At 44.5% G+C, this 15,571-nt stretch overlaps 1 protein-coding gene across 1 annotated transcript in view; it reads right to left on the bottom strand.

Annotated features, from left to right (window-relative positions):
* The window catches only part of SHANK1 (SH3 and multiple ankyrin repeat domains 1), a 964,213-nt gene that overhangs the window by 325,496 nt on the left and 623,146 nt on the right, over positions 1-15,571 (bottom strand). Inside the window, exon 13 of the mRNA XM_082273843.1 lies at positions 11,701-11,814. Coding sequence (XP_082129969.1) covers positions 11,701-11,814 — 114 coding nt within the window. The remainder of the gene's footprint in view (positions 1-11,700; positions 11,815-15,571) is intronic.

The raw sequence follows: 15,571 nt of genomic DNA, 5'->3' as shown, positions 1-15,571 counted from the left end.
TCCTGCGAAGAAGTCTTGGCAGTAACGCGAGAGGAGGGAAGGCATATATTAGCTGGTATTGCCCCCACGGGGCGATCAGTGCGTCTGCGGTTTCTGCTAGAGGATCGCGGGAGCGAGCCACGAATCTCTGAACTTTCCTGTTGAATCGTGATGCCAACAGATCCACATCCGGGGTGCCCCACCGTAGGCACAACTGGTGGAAAACGTCTGGATGGAGGGACCATTCCCCCTGATCCAGGGTCTGACGGCTGAGATAATCTGCCTGCCAATTCTCCACCCCCGGAATGAACACCGCAGAGATTGCTGGAACAAATCGTTCCGCCCAGCGAAGAATGCAAGCCACTTCTTTGGCCGCTCGGACACTCTTGGTGCCCCCCTGGTGATTGACATAAGCCACGGCCGTGGCATTGTCCGACTGGATCCGAACCGGGCTGCCCTGGAGCTGCTCGGTCCAGTGAATCAGACAAAGTCTGATCGCTCTCAGTTCCAATACATTTATCGGTAACCTGGATTCTTCCGGGGACCAAAGTCCCTGGACAGATAACTGACCGAGAATTCCTCCCCATCCGGATAGACTGGCATCCGTGGTCACTATCGTCCAATATATTGGCAGAAATGACTTTCCCTGGCTGAGCATTGGAGACCGAAGCCACCAAACCAGAGACTCTCTGGTCTGTTTGCTCAATCGTATCTGATTGTCCAGGAATTCCGGATTCCGATTCCATCTGAGAAGAATCTCTTGCTGAAGAATTCGGGTATAGGACTGGGCAAATGGGACTGCTTCGAATGAAGCCACCATCAACCCCAGAACCCTCATGCAAGTCCGAAGGGAAGACCAGTTGTTGGACAGTAACAACTGGACTGCTGATTGAATCTTTCGGAGTTTCCCTACCGGAAGAAAAACTCTTGTCCTGACTGTGTCTAGGATTAGACCCAGATATTCGAGCCTCTGGGTGGGAACCAGAAATGACTTTTGCTGGTTCACCAGCCACCCGAATTCCTGTAAAGAACTCATAGTAATTTCTATGTTTTGTAGCAAGGTCTGAGGAGACTCTGCATGAAGCAGAAGATCGTCTAGGTAACCAAGGATCGATATACCTCTTTGGCGCAGAAGTGCCAACATTGGGGCCAACACCTTTGTGAAGACCCGCGGAGCCGTGGCGAGACCGAAAGGTAACGCCACAAACTGATAGTGGTTCTCCTCTACGGAAAAGCGTAGAAAACGCTGATGTCCTGCGAAAATGGTAATGTGAAGATAGGCGTCCTTGATGTCTATGGACGCTAGGACATCCCCTGGATGCAGGAAGGCTGCTACCGTGCGAATGGACTCCATTCTGAATCTTCTTATGTTGACGAAAGAATTGAGTGCTCTTAAGTCCAGAATTGGACGCACTTTGCCCTCTTTCCTGGGTATTGTAAACAGGTTTGAATAAAACCCTTGAAACCGTTCTGTCCAAGGAACGTGGACTACCACTCCTTGTTGTAGTAAATCTGTGACTGCTCTCCGCAGATCTTCTAAACGATCTGAGGATAGTCGGATATTGGAAGGGAAGAATCGCGCCGGTGGGAGAGATCGAAACTCGATCTTGTACCCTGACCTTATGACTTCGCAAACCCATTTGTCCGGGATTCTGGAAAGCCATGGATCCGGGAACCGGCGAAGACGTCCCCCCACCCCAGTTATGGGTGGGGGCGCACCTTCAGGCTTTGGATGGTTTATCTTCAGGTCTGGAGGGGGCGGGCTTTTGCTTGCCCGACCAACGACCCCTGACGCCTCCTGCAGGAGCTTTGGAGGACTTAGTTTTTTCACCCGCTGGACGAAAAAACCTCTTGTGAGCAGAAAAAGAAGGCCCTTGTCTTTGACGAGTTCCTCTACCTTTAAAATTTTGCGGTAAAAAGGTGCTCTTTCCACCGGTGAGATCCTTAATGATCTCATCTAAGTTGGCTCCAAATAGACGCTCTCCTGAAAAGGGGATATTAGCCAATGCTTTTTTGGAACCTTGGTCGGCTAACCAACCTTTTAGCCACAGTGTACGCCTGAGAACCACTGCTGAGACTGATGCTCGCGCCATTAATGGAGTGGCGTCTAACGCCGCATCACACACAAACTGTAACCCCTGTATCATTTGTTCCAACAAATCTGATACCGCCTGAGGGACCTCTTCTAAGTCCCGGCGTAACCACTTGGTCCATTCAGTTACAGCCTGCGAAACCAGACCAATAGCTATTATAGGTCTGAAAGCTGATCCAATCAAGGAAAACATGGTGCGAGACATAGCTTCTATCTTGCGATCCACTGGATCTTTAAAAGACGGAGCGTCTTCTAAAGGAATAACCGTGGCTTTATTCAATCTAGCAATTGGTGAATCCACCACAGGTGGTTCTGTCCATTTCTTAATAAGGGTTTCCTCAAACGGATAACGCCTGTCAATGCGTTTAGAAATGGTAAAAGTGCGTTTTGGCAGACGTCATTCTTCTTCGATTGGATTGCCAAAACATTTGGGCAATGGAAAAACCTTCGCCACTTTGATGCGTTTTTTAGTCCCAAAAGGGATTTCAGTTTCAGCTATTTCCGATGGAATACCCTGTAACCTTAAGGTCTCTTGAACAGATACAATGAGTGCGTTTACCAACGCTTCCTCTCGGGCTATGGCGGATGCCGAAACATCCTCCTCACTGTCTGAAGAGACAGGACCCGAGACACCAATCCCAGATGAAGTACCTGCCCCAGCAAGGAACTTAGGTCCTTACTCCTGACTAGACAGAAAAAAACTGATTCCCTGTAGCAGAGAGAGGGAGGATATACCCTCAGGGACTGCCCCTAAGGTGGAGCCAGAACGTTTTGTCTTTCTGCCTAGTCCTACTCCTGCGGAGACAACATAACCCAGCTCTTGAGAATCAAGAAGACTACGTCTGTCAATAAGCGATAGAGAAATGCTTTTAGATTTTTTTAGCTAAATAGCTAAATTTACAGTTTTGTCTTTTTTTAATGATAATTGAAATGGTTGTAAACTCCTACATATACCTAGTGTAGTAACTGCTCTAGGTGACACACAGAGATTAAACAAATCCTCCTACATGTGTTGTACCTGTTTATCTACAGCCTTTACTCCTCTACAGCCTCCTAAAGCACATATTTTACACAGCATTCCAAGGCTCCAGAATGCAGGGATCTGATGTCACACACTGCACAGCACAGAGCAGGGAGCTGAGTGTAATCTGAGACCTTAGCAGAGGGAATGGATACCCCCCTTACACAGTCGCATAGGGGAACATGTACAACTGAGGTTGTCAATCACCTACTGTATGCTTGGGGGGGATCAAGGCATTTCCCAAGATTGCTTGGTGTTGGCCTAGACCAGGGATATGCAAACTGTGGCCCTTCAGCTGTTGCAAAACTGCAAGTCCCATCATGCCTTTGCCTCTGGGTGTTATGCTCGTGGCTGTCAGAGTCTTGCTATGCCTCATGGGACCTGTAGTTCTGCAACATCTGGAGGCCCACAGTTTGCATATCTCTGGCCTAGACTCTCAGAACTGACTCATGCAGAAGGCAGAGGAATAAGATGGCAGACAGAAATCTCAGTGCTAGAGCTTGAGGCAAACACACACAAAAGAAGGATATACTTTGAGCATTCATCATTTCAGAGGTTTATAACCATTTTAACTTTTTCTTATGTACTTACAGTAAATAGTTTATTTTTATAAAGTGGTCTGTAGGTACATTAGACCAAAAACAGATACAAATAAAACCCAAATTTTCCCCATGGTACCCCCCTACTTGTAAAAAAGAACAATCTGTGATTATGGCATTGCTGCTGAATACTGTTATGTGTTCCGGAATCCCACATCCAACAGATACCAATACCCTAAAGAAGTGCAGCTATTTATGACACACACTATCACGCAAGTGACCAAAGGTTATATATAACCACTTTTACAAAAATGATTCCGCTTACAACTTCCAGCTATGTAGATGAACAATATTTCAAATGTGCTAAAACCTATAGCTTAAGATTGGTGCACTTTATTATGAGCTATCTCTATATGAGATTGGTATGGAAGAGCCCTGGGGCCATCATAAAAAAAATTTCAAAGATTTCTGAGTTTGAAAATAATTTTTTTTTTTACAGAATTCTGAGTTTGAAAGTCAGAATTCTGAGATTAAAAGTCAGAATTCTGACTTTGCAAGTCAGAATTCTGAGATTACAAGTTTGGACCATGCTAAAATTTATTAAACACAATTCTGAGATTAAAAGTCAGAATTCTGAGATTAGAAGTCAGAATTCTGACTTTGAAAGTCAGAATTCTGAGTTTCTGAGAATTCTCAGAATTCTGACTTTGAAAGTCAGAATTCTGACTTTTAATCTCAGAAATCTGACTTTTAAACTCAGAAATCTGATTTTTAAACTCAGAAATCTGATTTTTAAACTCAGAAATCTGATTTTTAAACTCAGAATTCTGACTTTTGAACTCAGAATTGTGTTTAATACATTTTTGCATGGTCCAAACTTGTATTCTCAGAATTCTGACTTGCAAAGTCAGAATTCTGACTTTTAATCTCAGAATTCTGACTTTCAAACTCAGAATTCTGACTTTCAAACTCAGAATTCTGTAAATAAAAAAAATAATTTAAAACTCAGAAATCTTTGAAATGTTTTTTATGATGGCCCCAGGGCTCTTCCATAGATTGGTGCACAGGAGAATATATATATTATATATATATATATACACATGGTATATGGATTGGTGCACAGGAGGATAACTGTATATAGAGAATGGTGCACAGGAGGACGTGAAGTCACATGAATATATTATATATATTCATATATATTCACATACATACACGCTGTATATACAGTGTGCATCTATATACAGCTGCATTTTAAAAAAATTAAATATTATCAAAAAGCTAATTTATTTCAGTAATTTAATTCTAAAAGTGGAACTCATATATTGTATAGATTCATTACACACAGAGTGATATATTTCAAGCATGACTAAGGGCTCTTTCCCACGGGCGGTCCGATCAGATCCGCCTGTCAGTTTTTTAGGCGGATCTGATCGGATCCTCCATGCAGCTCTATGGGGCAGCGGGTGTCAGCTGAGACACCTCCGCTGACACCCGCTGCCATCCGCATCCGATCCTGTGCTGAAATCTGGACGGATGGAAACTCTATTTTTCCATCCGTTCAGTAATCGAGCGGATCGGATCTGATGAGAGCGGACAAGCGGTCCGCTCTCATCCGATCCCCCATAGAGGGCAGCGGGTGCTGAGACACCTCCCTCTCCGCTCTGCAAGCGGAGACAGAGCTGTCATCTGCCCGGCTCAGCGGGGATCGCGGATCGATCCCCGCTGAGCAACACGGATCCGCCTGCGGAGGCGGACCGTGTGGAAGAAGCCTAAGGCATTAAATATGGCTTGTTAATCACTGCTATACCAATACCCCCACCCCTTTAAATAAGACCACGCACACAATGTTGTATTTAATTGGCTATAGCAGCCTTTTTTATTAACCAAAAACATAACTGACAAATAATAACTATAAATAACATCACATGAACACATAATGCAAAAAGAATGGAGCCACAAGGTCCTAATAGGCATCAAAACCAAAGGACAGTACCTGCGTGCCACTTCTCAGGCCTCCAGCTGCAAAAACACCCAACTCCAGGACAACTCGCAGATACACGTCCCACCACCAGGGAGCTGTACCTCAGACGAGTCCCTACACCGTACCTTTTTGAGCCCATATTAACCTAAAAAGGACCTTGCACCCCGCCAAACAAAAACTAACGTCTCACCACATCAGATACCCAACCGACTAAAAAATCAGGGTGGGCGGGCGGGCGGGAAGATGTTCCTTGCCTATTTCCCTCCAACTGCTGACCCCCCTTCTGTTGCCTCACCAATTGTCCCAAACTCCACCTTTCCAAACTTCTGCCCAATCCGCACAATTCTCCTACCAAAATAATACTTTCCTGCCTCTTCCTATGCCCCCAGCCCCTTTAACCCTGGTCATGCTGGCCCTCCGTCTATTGCTTTGCTTATATTTACTCCGGGCCTTTCTTATCTTTCTTTTAATTCTGATGATTATTGCTAATAGCTAGAGAAAACCCCACATTTGGGATCTCATAAAATCTCTTGGGGGAGATTCACAAGGTGTGGACTTCAGCTAGTGTTAGTGCTTCAAGAGCCACCACACACAGGCAGAGATGTATAGTAGAACTACTTCACTACTGTACTTAAGTACCGAAAGGCGGTATCTGTACTTTCCTAGAGTAGAATTTTTTTTTCCTACTTCCACTTTTACTTCACTACATTTTTTCGATTATTTCAATACTTCTACTCCAATGTTTTTTTTTTTTGTGCTGCATAGTTACTCGTTACAATTATAAAAATTACCACTGCCAGAACAGAAGATGGCAGGTTTCATGAAGCTCAAAAAAATGTGTATAATGTCATGTGTACTTTTGACTTCTTTTGACTTCTTTCTTTAATAACTTTAACTTTAATAAACTTTTGACTTCTTTCTTTAATAACTACATAACACAGTACTTGCACTTTTACTTTCAGTACTTGAGTATCAATTTCTTAAAAAAAAAACTACTGGTACTTTTACTTTCAGTACTTGAGTAGCAACATTTTTAAAAAAAACTACTTGCAATACTTAAGTACAAAAAATGTTGAATACTTTAGTATTTCTACTCAAGTCACTTTTTGATCGAGCACTTCCACTTCTACTCAAGTCACTTATTGATCGAGCACTTGTACTTTTACTCAAGTATGGGTTTTGAGTACTTTATACAACTCTGCACACAGATATTTCCAGGGCATGGGCTACAACTGTCACATTGCTTGTGTCAAGCCACTCCTGAACCCGGAGACAACGTCAAAAGCGTCCTACCTGGGCTAAGGAGAAAAAGGACTGGATGTTTCTCAGTGGTCCAAAGTCCTCTTTTCAGGTGAAAGTAAATTTTGCATTTCATTTGGAAATCGAGGTCCCAGAGTCTGGAGGAATAGTGGAGAGGCACAGAATGCCAAGTTGCATGAGGTCCAGTAAAGTTTTAGGGAGCCATGTCATCTGCTGGTGTTGGTCCACTGTGCTTTATCAAGTCCAAAGTCAGAGCAGCCCTCTACCAGGAAAGTCTAGAGTACTTCATTCTTCCCTCTGCTGACCAGCTTTATGGAGAAGCTGATTTCATTTTCCAGCAGGACTTGGCACACCTGCCCACACTGCCAAAAGTGCCAATACCTGGTTTAATGATCATGGTATCACTATGCTTGATTGGCCAGCAAACTTACCTGATCTAAACCCCATAGAGATTCTGTGGGGTATTGTCAAGAGGAAGATGAGAGACATCAGACCCAACAATACATAGGAGCTGAAGACCGCTAGCAAAGCAACCTGGGCTTCCATAACATGCAATTTAATTCATGCAAAAGGAGCACCCACTAAGTATTGAGTGCATACTATACTGTACATGGATATACTTTTTAATAAGCCAACATTTCTGTATTAAAAATCTTTTCTCCCTTTCTTTCATTGACAGACACAGCTTCTGATCTTCATAACCATTGTGTTCTACTGCCTCCTTTAGGAGTAGGACACTAGGCAGAAAAAGAATCTGGCTACGCCTATGGGCAGTGCCAGGGGGTATACTCCCTATCCTTGCTATAGGTACTCAGTTTTTTTCTGTCTAGTCAGGAGTAAGGACCTAGCTGCTTGCTGGGATCTCTGGTCCTGGCAAATTTTTTTAGTTGGAAATTTTTTTCTCCTGGTTTTTTCCTGAGAGATCTACAATCAGCTGCCGGACTGGGCGATGGGTCAGATAATCTAGATCCAGCAGTCACCCCAGTCAGGCCAGCGAGCACACGCAGACCTCAGCTCTGTGCTAGGTCGGCCTCGACATAGCCCCACTGGACAGGGGCTGGCCTGCGAGTTAAACGCCTCGCGAGGTCGCATACAACCTGGTTTTGGCCTGGCCGACAGCCCCCCATTTCGATGATGAGGGGTTCTGTCTGGAGCGGTGCTCGCCTGTTTCCTGGTGTGGTGGATGTGGGCCCTTCCTTGGGACAGTCAGACCCCCGGGTTCCCCTCCTTCCTGTCAAGCATGCCCTTTTTCATTTGTCCCCCATCCTACCCCCCCTCCACCTATGCTGGGACTGTGTGGGTGGTCTGGTCCATCTCCTGGGGTAGGGGCAGGGCGCTGTGCTGGCAATAGGGGGCAGGGGGGGGGTGATCTGGCAGCGACTGAACTAACCGGCTGTGCAGGGGTGGGGGGGTTGTACCTAGTGGGGGCTCCTGCCAGGGCCCTCCGTCCTGCCTGGGTCTGTCCTTGAAGCCTAGGGATCCCTCCTGGGTCCCTTGGAGCATTGTGGTCCTGCCCATGGCCGCCATTTTGCTGTAGCCTTTGTATTACTATGCACAGCGGCCATGTTTGTGTAGTTTGGTAGCCATTTTACGGTGGTTTACCATTGAAAATAGCGGCAGCCATGACAGTGGAATCCCTGTGGGCGGCAATTTCGGCGGTGGGAGCCACTCCTCATCCCCTGGTGTTGACTCCTGGATCTTTTCACTTCCTGATCGTCACAGGTGGAGTGCAGATTATCCTGGTGGCTGCAGGTGCTTGTTTCTGCTGGGTGGTGAGTCTGGTGGGGTTCTCTCCCTCTCTGCTGAGGATCGCTTAGTGCTTGTGCCCGGCGACTGGGTGGTGCTGCCAGTGCGGTGGGGGTTGTCCCTTGCAATGTTTTACATTCTTTGTGGGGTCACCCTGGTGACTCATGGAGTCTTTGGAGCACATCTCCCCACCTGACCCCCCTCTCTGAGGCTGCGGGGCCCTCCAGGTCCCAACCATCCATCGACGGTGGTCCTGGAGTCCTTTGTGTCCCAGGTGGAAGTGGTTTTCGGGCGACGGGCTAGCAAAAAGTGCCGCCCGCCTTCCCCTACCTCATCGGTCTCATCAGATCCTAAATCTGATTTGGCTGCCGTGGACGTGGTCCACCCTGCTGGATCTGCGACCACGCTCCCAGAATCCATGAAAAAGAAATTGAAGGAACACCGAGTCACATAATTCCACCAATCATTGCCACATCCCTGAATATAACTGGGAAAAAAAAGAGAAATTAGGCAGGAAACACGTCCGATATGTAGTCAAGTATCTCTCTAGCCTAGAGCTTGACTACATATCGGAAGTGTTTCCTGCCTAATTTCTCTTTTTCTTTTCACACCTCGGGGAAACATGTAGGGCCTATGTGATCCATTGTTACCATCAATGATTCATATATTGAAGTTGAAATGATTATGCACATGTCTGTTTTTTCATGTTTTTAAACACACTGTATTTTTAATAAAATTCACTTTATTTTTATATTACAAATTGGTCCTCAATGAACAACTTACTGCCACCTTCAATCTATGCCTTCAAAGTCCCATGCTCATGGCAGGACGCAGTCCGTGTATGTCTCTAGCCTAGGGCTTGACTACATATCGGACGTGTTTCCTGCCTAATTTCTCTTTTTTTTCCACGCTCCCAGAATCTTCAGGATGATTCCTCCACATCTGCAACCACGCACAAAAAGGAGCTGGTGGAAGCGCTTATTGTATTTGTGCGTGAGACCTTGAAGATGGAGGACGCAGCTGCAGCTGTGACAGAGACGCAGGTTCTCTTTGGCACTTACTTTGGTCCAGGTGCTGCAGTTTACCTCTGATGCCTCATAGTGGCTCGGCTGTCTGTTTCGGCAGTTTAAGACTTCTAAAAATGCCTTGACTCATCTCCCCCTTCAAGGGAATCGCATGTTTCGGGCTACCCTGGATGACATCATTAAAGGTCTCAAAGGGGGAAAGAGTACTTTTCTTCCACAGGCTACTAAGGGCAAGGAACCTCGTCCTAGATGTAGGCCCTCCTTCTGGGCTCATAAGAAGTTTTTTCGTCCCTCAGGGTCAACTGACAAGGGCTCGAAGCCTTTCAGGGCCTTTTCTGGAGTATCCAAATGAACCTGGTCTGACAAAGCTCCTTCAGCATGAAGATTCGCCCTCACTCATATCGGGGGTGGGGGGACGTCTTTGTTGGTTTCTGGACCCGTGAACTTCCCTGGTACAAGACAAGTGGGTCTACGAGGTCGTCCGGTCCGGCTTCAAGATCAAGTTTCACTCTTGTCTCCCGGCAAGGTTCTTTCTTTCCAACCTGTGCCTGTCCCTGGACCGTTTACAGGGTCTGTTTGGGGTGGTACAAGACCTGTTGCTTCAAGCAGTGATTGTCCCAGGTTCCAACTTCGGAACATTTTCAGGGTTTTTACTCAACCTGTTTACAGTTCCCAGGAAGAAATGCGAGGTGCATCCAATCCTGGACCTCAAGGCGCTGAAGTGTTTTGTTTCGGGTGCAGATGTTCAGGATGAAGTCCATTTGCATGGTGGTGGCATCCCTGCATCAGGGAGATTTTTGTGTGTTGGCATCTGCGGCTGCTTCCTTTGGCCGCAAGGTTTTGCAGGCGGCTGTTTAGAGGACTTGATCCTCTTTGAGGGTGTTTAGTTTTTTTATGGTGGGCTCCAGTTGTTGGTTAAGCTCCTGTTGCCTGGTTGGCTACTGTTTAGGCTGGGAAATTGTTTTGCTGTTCCCACCCCTCATGTTTCCTACTGCTTTGTGATGTCCCAATAATTATGAAGATCGGGAGCTGTGTCCGTCAATGAACGAAAGAGAAAATGGGATTTTTGACTTACTGTAAAATCAATTTCTCTGATGTTCATTGACGGAGACAGCACCCACCCCTCTGTGGAGTTGTAATTCTTCTGACACTGCTTGTAACAAAACTGAGTACCTATACCAGGGAGAGGGAGTATACCCCCTGGGACTGCCTATAGGCGTAGCCAGATTCTTTTTCTGCCTAGTGTCCTACTCCTGTAGGGGGCAGTATAACCCAATGGTTATGAAGGTCAGAAGCTGTGTCCGTCAATGAACATCAGAGAAATAGATTTTACGGTAAGTCAAAAATACTATTTTTTTATTGGTCTTATGTAATATTCTAATTTTCTGAGATACCGATTTTTGGGTTTTCACTAGCTGTAATCATCAATTTTTTTTTTATCATCAAAATTAAAAAGGTAGAAATACTTGTAATCTATTAATCTGTGTGTAATGAATCTATATAATATATGAGTTTCATTTTTTTAATTGAATTTTTTTTAGATGCACCTGTATATTAATATTATTATTCAAGATTTAAATAGCACCAACAGTTTGTTCAGTGCTTTACAATATAAAGGGGGACAGTACAATTACAAAACAGTTCAATACAGAAAGAATAGGAGGGCCTTGCTGATGGAGCTTACAATCTATACAGGTACAGTATATAAGTGTTAGCACATTTGATATATTGTTTCGCCACATAGATGTAAGTGGAATTATTTTGGTAAAAGTGGTGATATAACTTTTGTTAACTTGCACGATATTGTGTGTCATTAATAGTCGTTCTGCACTTCTTTAGGGTATTGACAACAACAGGGACAACTGAGGAGGAAAGCGGGACATTCACTGCAAAGGAGCTATGCTAATGTGTGTGTATTTTTAATGGCTGTCTGCACAGACTATGGATTTTTTTGAAAGGACAGAACACTCCAGAAATATCTCCTGCTAATGCTTGTTTCAGCTCATTAGTCGCCTAATAAATCATACATTGAACCTAAATTGAGAAATGTTTGGTACCTTGTTTTCCTTCCTGGGGTTTTGTTGGAATTTCCTCCACGCAGTCTGAAGGGAACCAACCATTGCGACCTCTGGCATTTCCTTCCCAGAATCCTCCTTCTCCCACACTGAGAACTGTTGAACACAAAAGGGTTAAAAGTGAATCTGTCAATTCTGAAGCATGACTATATGAACAGAGCAGAATGAAGGTGCGATCACTTTTACTTTGCATAAAAAATTATGTTCCTTTTTTTTTTTAAATAAAAGAAAAAACGCCCATCTATATTTATCCCTTGGTGGTCTGTATCTTCACTGCTCCTCGGTTGATTCAGGCATTCAATCCCTCCCAGAGTTACCTGCTCCTCCACTTTCCTGGTTCTCACACTGATGTAGGACTGACTTGGTGGGAGTAGCATGTATTAGACATCCAAATTTGGGGAGCATCTACTGTAGCCAGGGAACAGTGAGGATGTGGCGTTTTAGGACATGGGCTACTAGAAGGATAACCATAGATGGGCTTCTTTTTACGAAGAGGGCCTATAGTGGAAGTGACCCTGTGGTCATACGTCCCAACTTTCTTAAATGGGAATGAGGGACACCTATTAGCAAAACTATGTAGGCATAGGACACGTCTTGGCCACACCCCCCTTAACCACTTAAGCCTCGGAAGATTTTACCCCCTTCTTGACCAGGGCCTATTTTGCGTGATTTTAGCGGACGATTGCGCGGTCGTGCGATGCTGTACCCAAATGAAATTGATGTCCTTTTTTTCCCCATAAACAGAGCTTTCTTTTGGTGGTATTTGATCACCTGTGCGATTTTTTGATCATGCGCTATAACAAAAAAAGAGCAACAATTTTGCAAAAATAACAATATTTTTCACATTTTTTTTATATGAAATTCCCCCCAAAAAATGTAAAAATCAAATTTTTTTAACATTTTAGGCCAATTTGTTTTCTGCTACATATGTTTGGTAAAAAAAAATCACAAAAAGCGTACTTTGATTGGTTTGCGCAAAAGTTATTGCGTTTACTAACTAAGGGAAAGATTTTTGTCATTTTTTTTGTTTTTTTTTTTTAACGAGTAACGGCGGCGATCTGCGATTTTTTTGCGGGACTGCGACACTGCGGCGGACAGATCAGACCCTTGACTGACATTTTTTACACTTTTGGGGGTACCAGTGACATTACTACAGTAATCAGTGCTATACATATGCACTGTTACTGTAAAAATGACACTGGGAGGGAAGGGGTTAGGAAGGGGTTAACTTTATTGGAGAGGGAGGGGTTAGGTGTGTCCCTAGGGGCGTGTATCTAACTGTGATTGGATGTGGCTGTGTGTGTAACAGCAGAGATCAACGGTCCTACATAGCAGGACCGTATGATCTGTGCTGTTACACAGGGGAGAAAGACAGGCTGCCTTTCTCCCGCTGTATCCGACGATCGCAAGTGACCGGCGGACATCGGGTCCGCTGGTCACACGCGCGGGCTGCTTAGGGAACAAGCAGGGGCAGAGCATAGAAAAACCTGAATACAGTTGAAATCAAGAGTGTGCTGCGCTAAAAATAGTGAATGTGAAATCACCTAATTATACCATTCAAATCCTATTGAAAGGTCATATAGAACTTCAAAAGCAAATCTAAACCATCAGTGATCGTGAGATCACTAAAAATATATCATATGTGTTCAAAACAATTAATGCTTACAAATTATCACATATATTAAAAAAATCCATGCAAAATAGAAAGTGAAAAAAACAGAGGATTTGTAAATCCAAATAAAGTCCATGGTGATAAGGTGTAGAAAATTGGGAAGATCAGCCACAAGTCCCAGAGATCATTAAATCCACGCTGCACTTTTTGAGGATAAGGAGGACACCGATGTGCAAATCACCAGATAAAATAATAAGTTGGCTGCTTACCAGAAGGAGTTGGTCACTCAAACCTGTGAGTAGACCTAAATGAGCTTGTATGCAATGCGAAATTGGCCACAGGGTGTCGCCTTACAGACTCAAATACGATATCCACATGGTAAGAATAGGGAAGAAAGTATAGACAGGGACATAGCGTAACTCCGCATAAAAACGTTTATTTATGTTAAAAGCAGGTAACACACTCACATTTAGGATGAATGTCTAGGGCATGTAAAGCTGGAAGGAACCGCATCAGAAGTGAACGAACATCTCCCACGGTATAGTGTGTCTTGGTAGCCGACTGTTGGGGGCGTGGTTGCGTCACGTCTGACTCGCCCCCTATTGGCTCACAGGCTAGTGATGTACTAGTACGTCACTTTGCCTGTGAGGGGCTGACCGCCGCTGTATATAGTCATGCGGCGGTCGGCAAGTGGTTAACCACTTGCCGACTGCTCACAGTAATATTACTGCGGCAGTGCGGCTCCCCTGGGTCCAGTCACGTAGTACACAAATTGGATGAAAATTTTAGCACTGTAAACGAAGTTTTGATAGCTATGTAGTACATTTTATATACAACTATATAGATCAGACCAAAAAGAGAGACAAATGAGGAGGAAAGAGGGACAGAGGGACTTTGTTCCAAATCAGGGACAGTCCCTTGAAATCAGGGACAGTTGGGAGCTATGCTATGGTGGAAGGGCTGAAGTCCAGGAAACTATAAAAGCTACAAATTAATGTAGCTCTGTGATCATTAAAACATCCCTAACCACTTCAGCTCCGGAAGGTTTACCCCCCATTCATGACCAGGCCATTTTTTGCGATATACGGCACTGTGTTACTTTAACGGACAACTGCGCGGTCGTGCGACGCTGTACCCAAATAAAATTGATGTCCTTTTTTTCCCCACAAATAGAGCATTCTTTTGGTGGTATTTGATCACCTCTTTGTTTTTGTTTTTTTTGTGGTATATACAAATAAAATTTCGAACAAAAAAGCAATATTTTTTACTTTCTGCTCTACAACATTCCCAATAAAAAAATTTAAAAAATCTAATTTCTTCATCAATTTAGGCCAATATGTATTCTGCTACATATTTTTGGTAAACAAAAACCCAATACATGTGTTTTGATTGGTTTGTGCAAACGTTATAGCGGCTACAAACGATGGTATATTTTTATTCATTTTTCATTAATTAATTTATTTTTACTAGTAATGGCGGCAATCAGTGATATAGCAGGACTGCGATATTGCGGTGGACAAATCAGACACCTAACCAACACTTTTTGAGGACCAGTGACACCAATACAGTGATCAGTGGTTAAAATTATGCACTGTTACTGTACTAATGACACTGGCAGGGAAGGGGTTAAAATCAGGGGTGATCAAAGGGATAACTGTGTTCCCTGGGATTGATTACTGACTGTGGGGGATGTGCTTTGACTGAGAAAATGTAAAGATCAGGAACACAGGATCAGCACATTCCCCTCTCACAGAATGGCAGTCTGCCTTGTTTACATAGGCAGCCCGCCTTTCTGCCTTCCTCCCGAACGATCGGCGGACCAACTAATTGGTTCCCTCGGTGCCCATACACAGCAGGAGCAGATCGCTGGTAGTGTGCCTGCACATGTTTCAGACCCGGAAGTGTAAGAGTGGCCGCTCTGCCGCAGTATATCTGCATGGGGCGGTCTCTAAACGGTTAACGTGGTTGTAACCCTAAAAAAAATATAAAAAATAAAAAAAAAAGTAGATCCTGTTCCCTTATAGCAGGTTAAACAGCACAGTATTTGTTCTAACCTGTCCCTCTGTAAGCTGTAAAAAAACTGGCATTTCCTGCCTGGTTCTGCCCTCCCCCGTGTAAACTGACCACGGTTTATCATGGCTGCTGAGCCCTGACACTGTGGTCAATTTATGTGCCTCTGTCATCCGCTGCTCTCCTCTGTCCTCCTCTCCCCCCTCCTCCCTGCCTGCCAGCTCCTGTGTC

The sequence above is a fragment of the Pelophylax lessonae genome, assembly GCF_965119305.1.
Source record: "Pelophylax lessonae genome assembly, chromosome: 12".
Lineage (NCBI taxonomy): Eukaryota > Metazoa > Chordata > Amphibia > Anura > Ranidae > Pelophylax > Pelophylax lessonae.
Note: the sequence above shows the minus strand (reverse complement) of the source record. Positions and strands in the feature narration are given on the sequence as shown.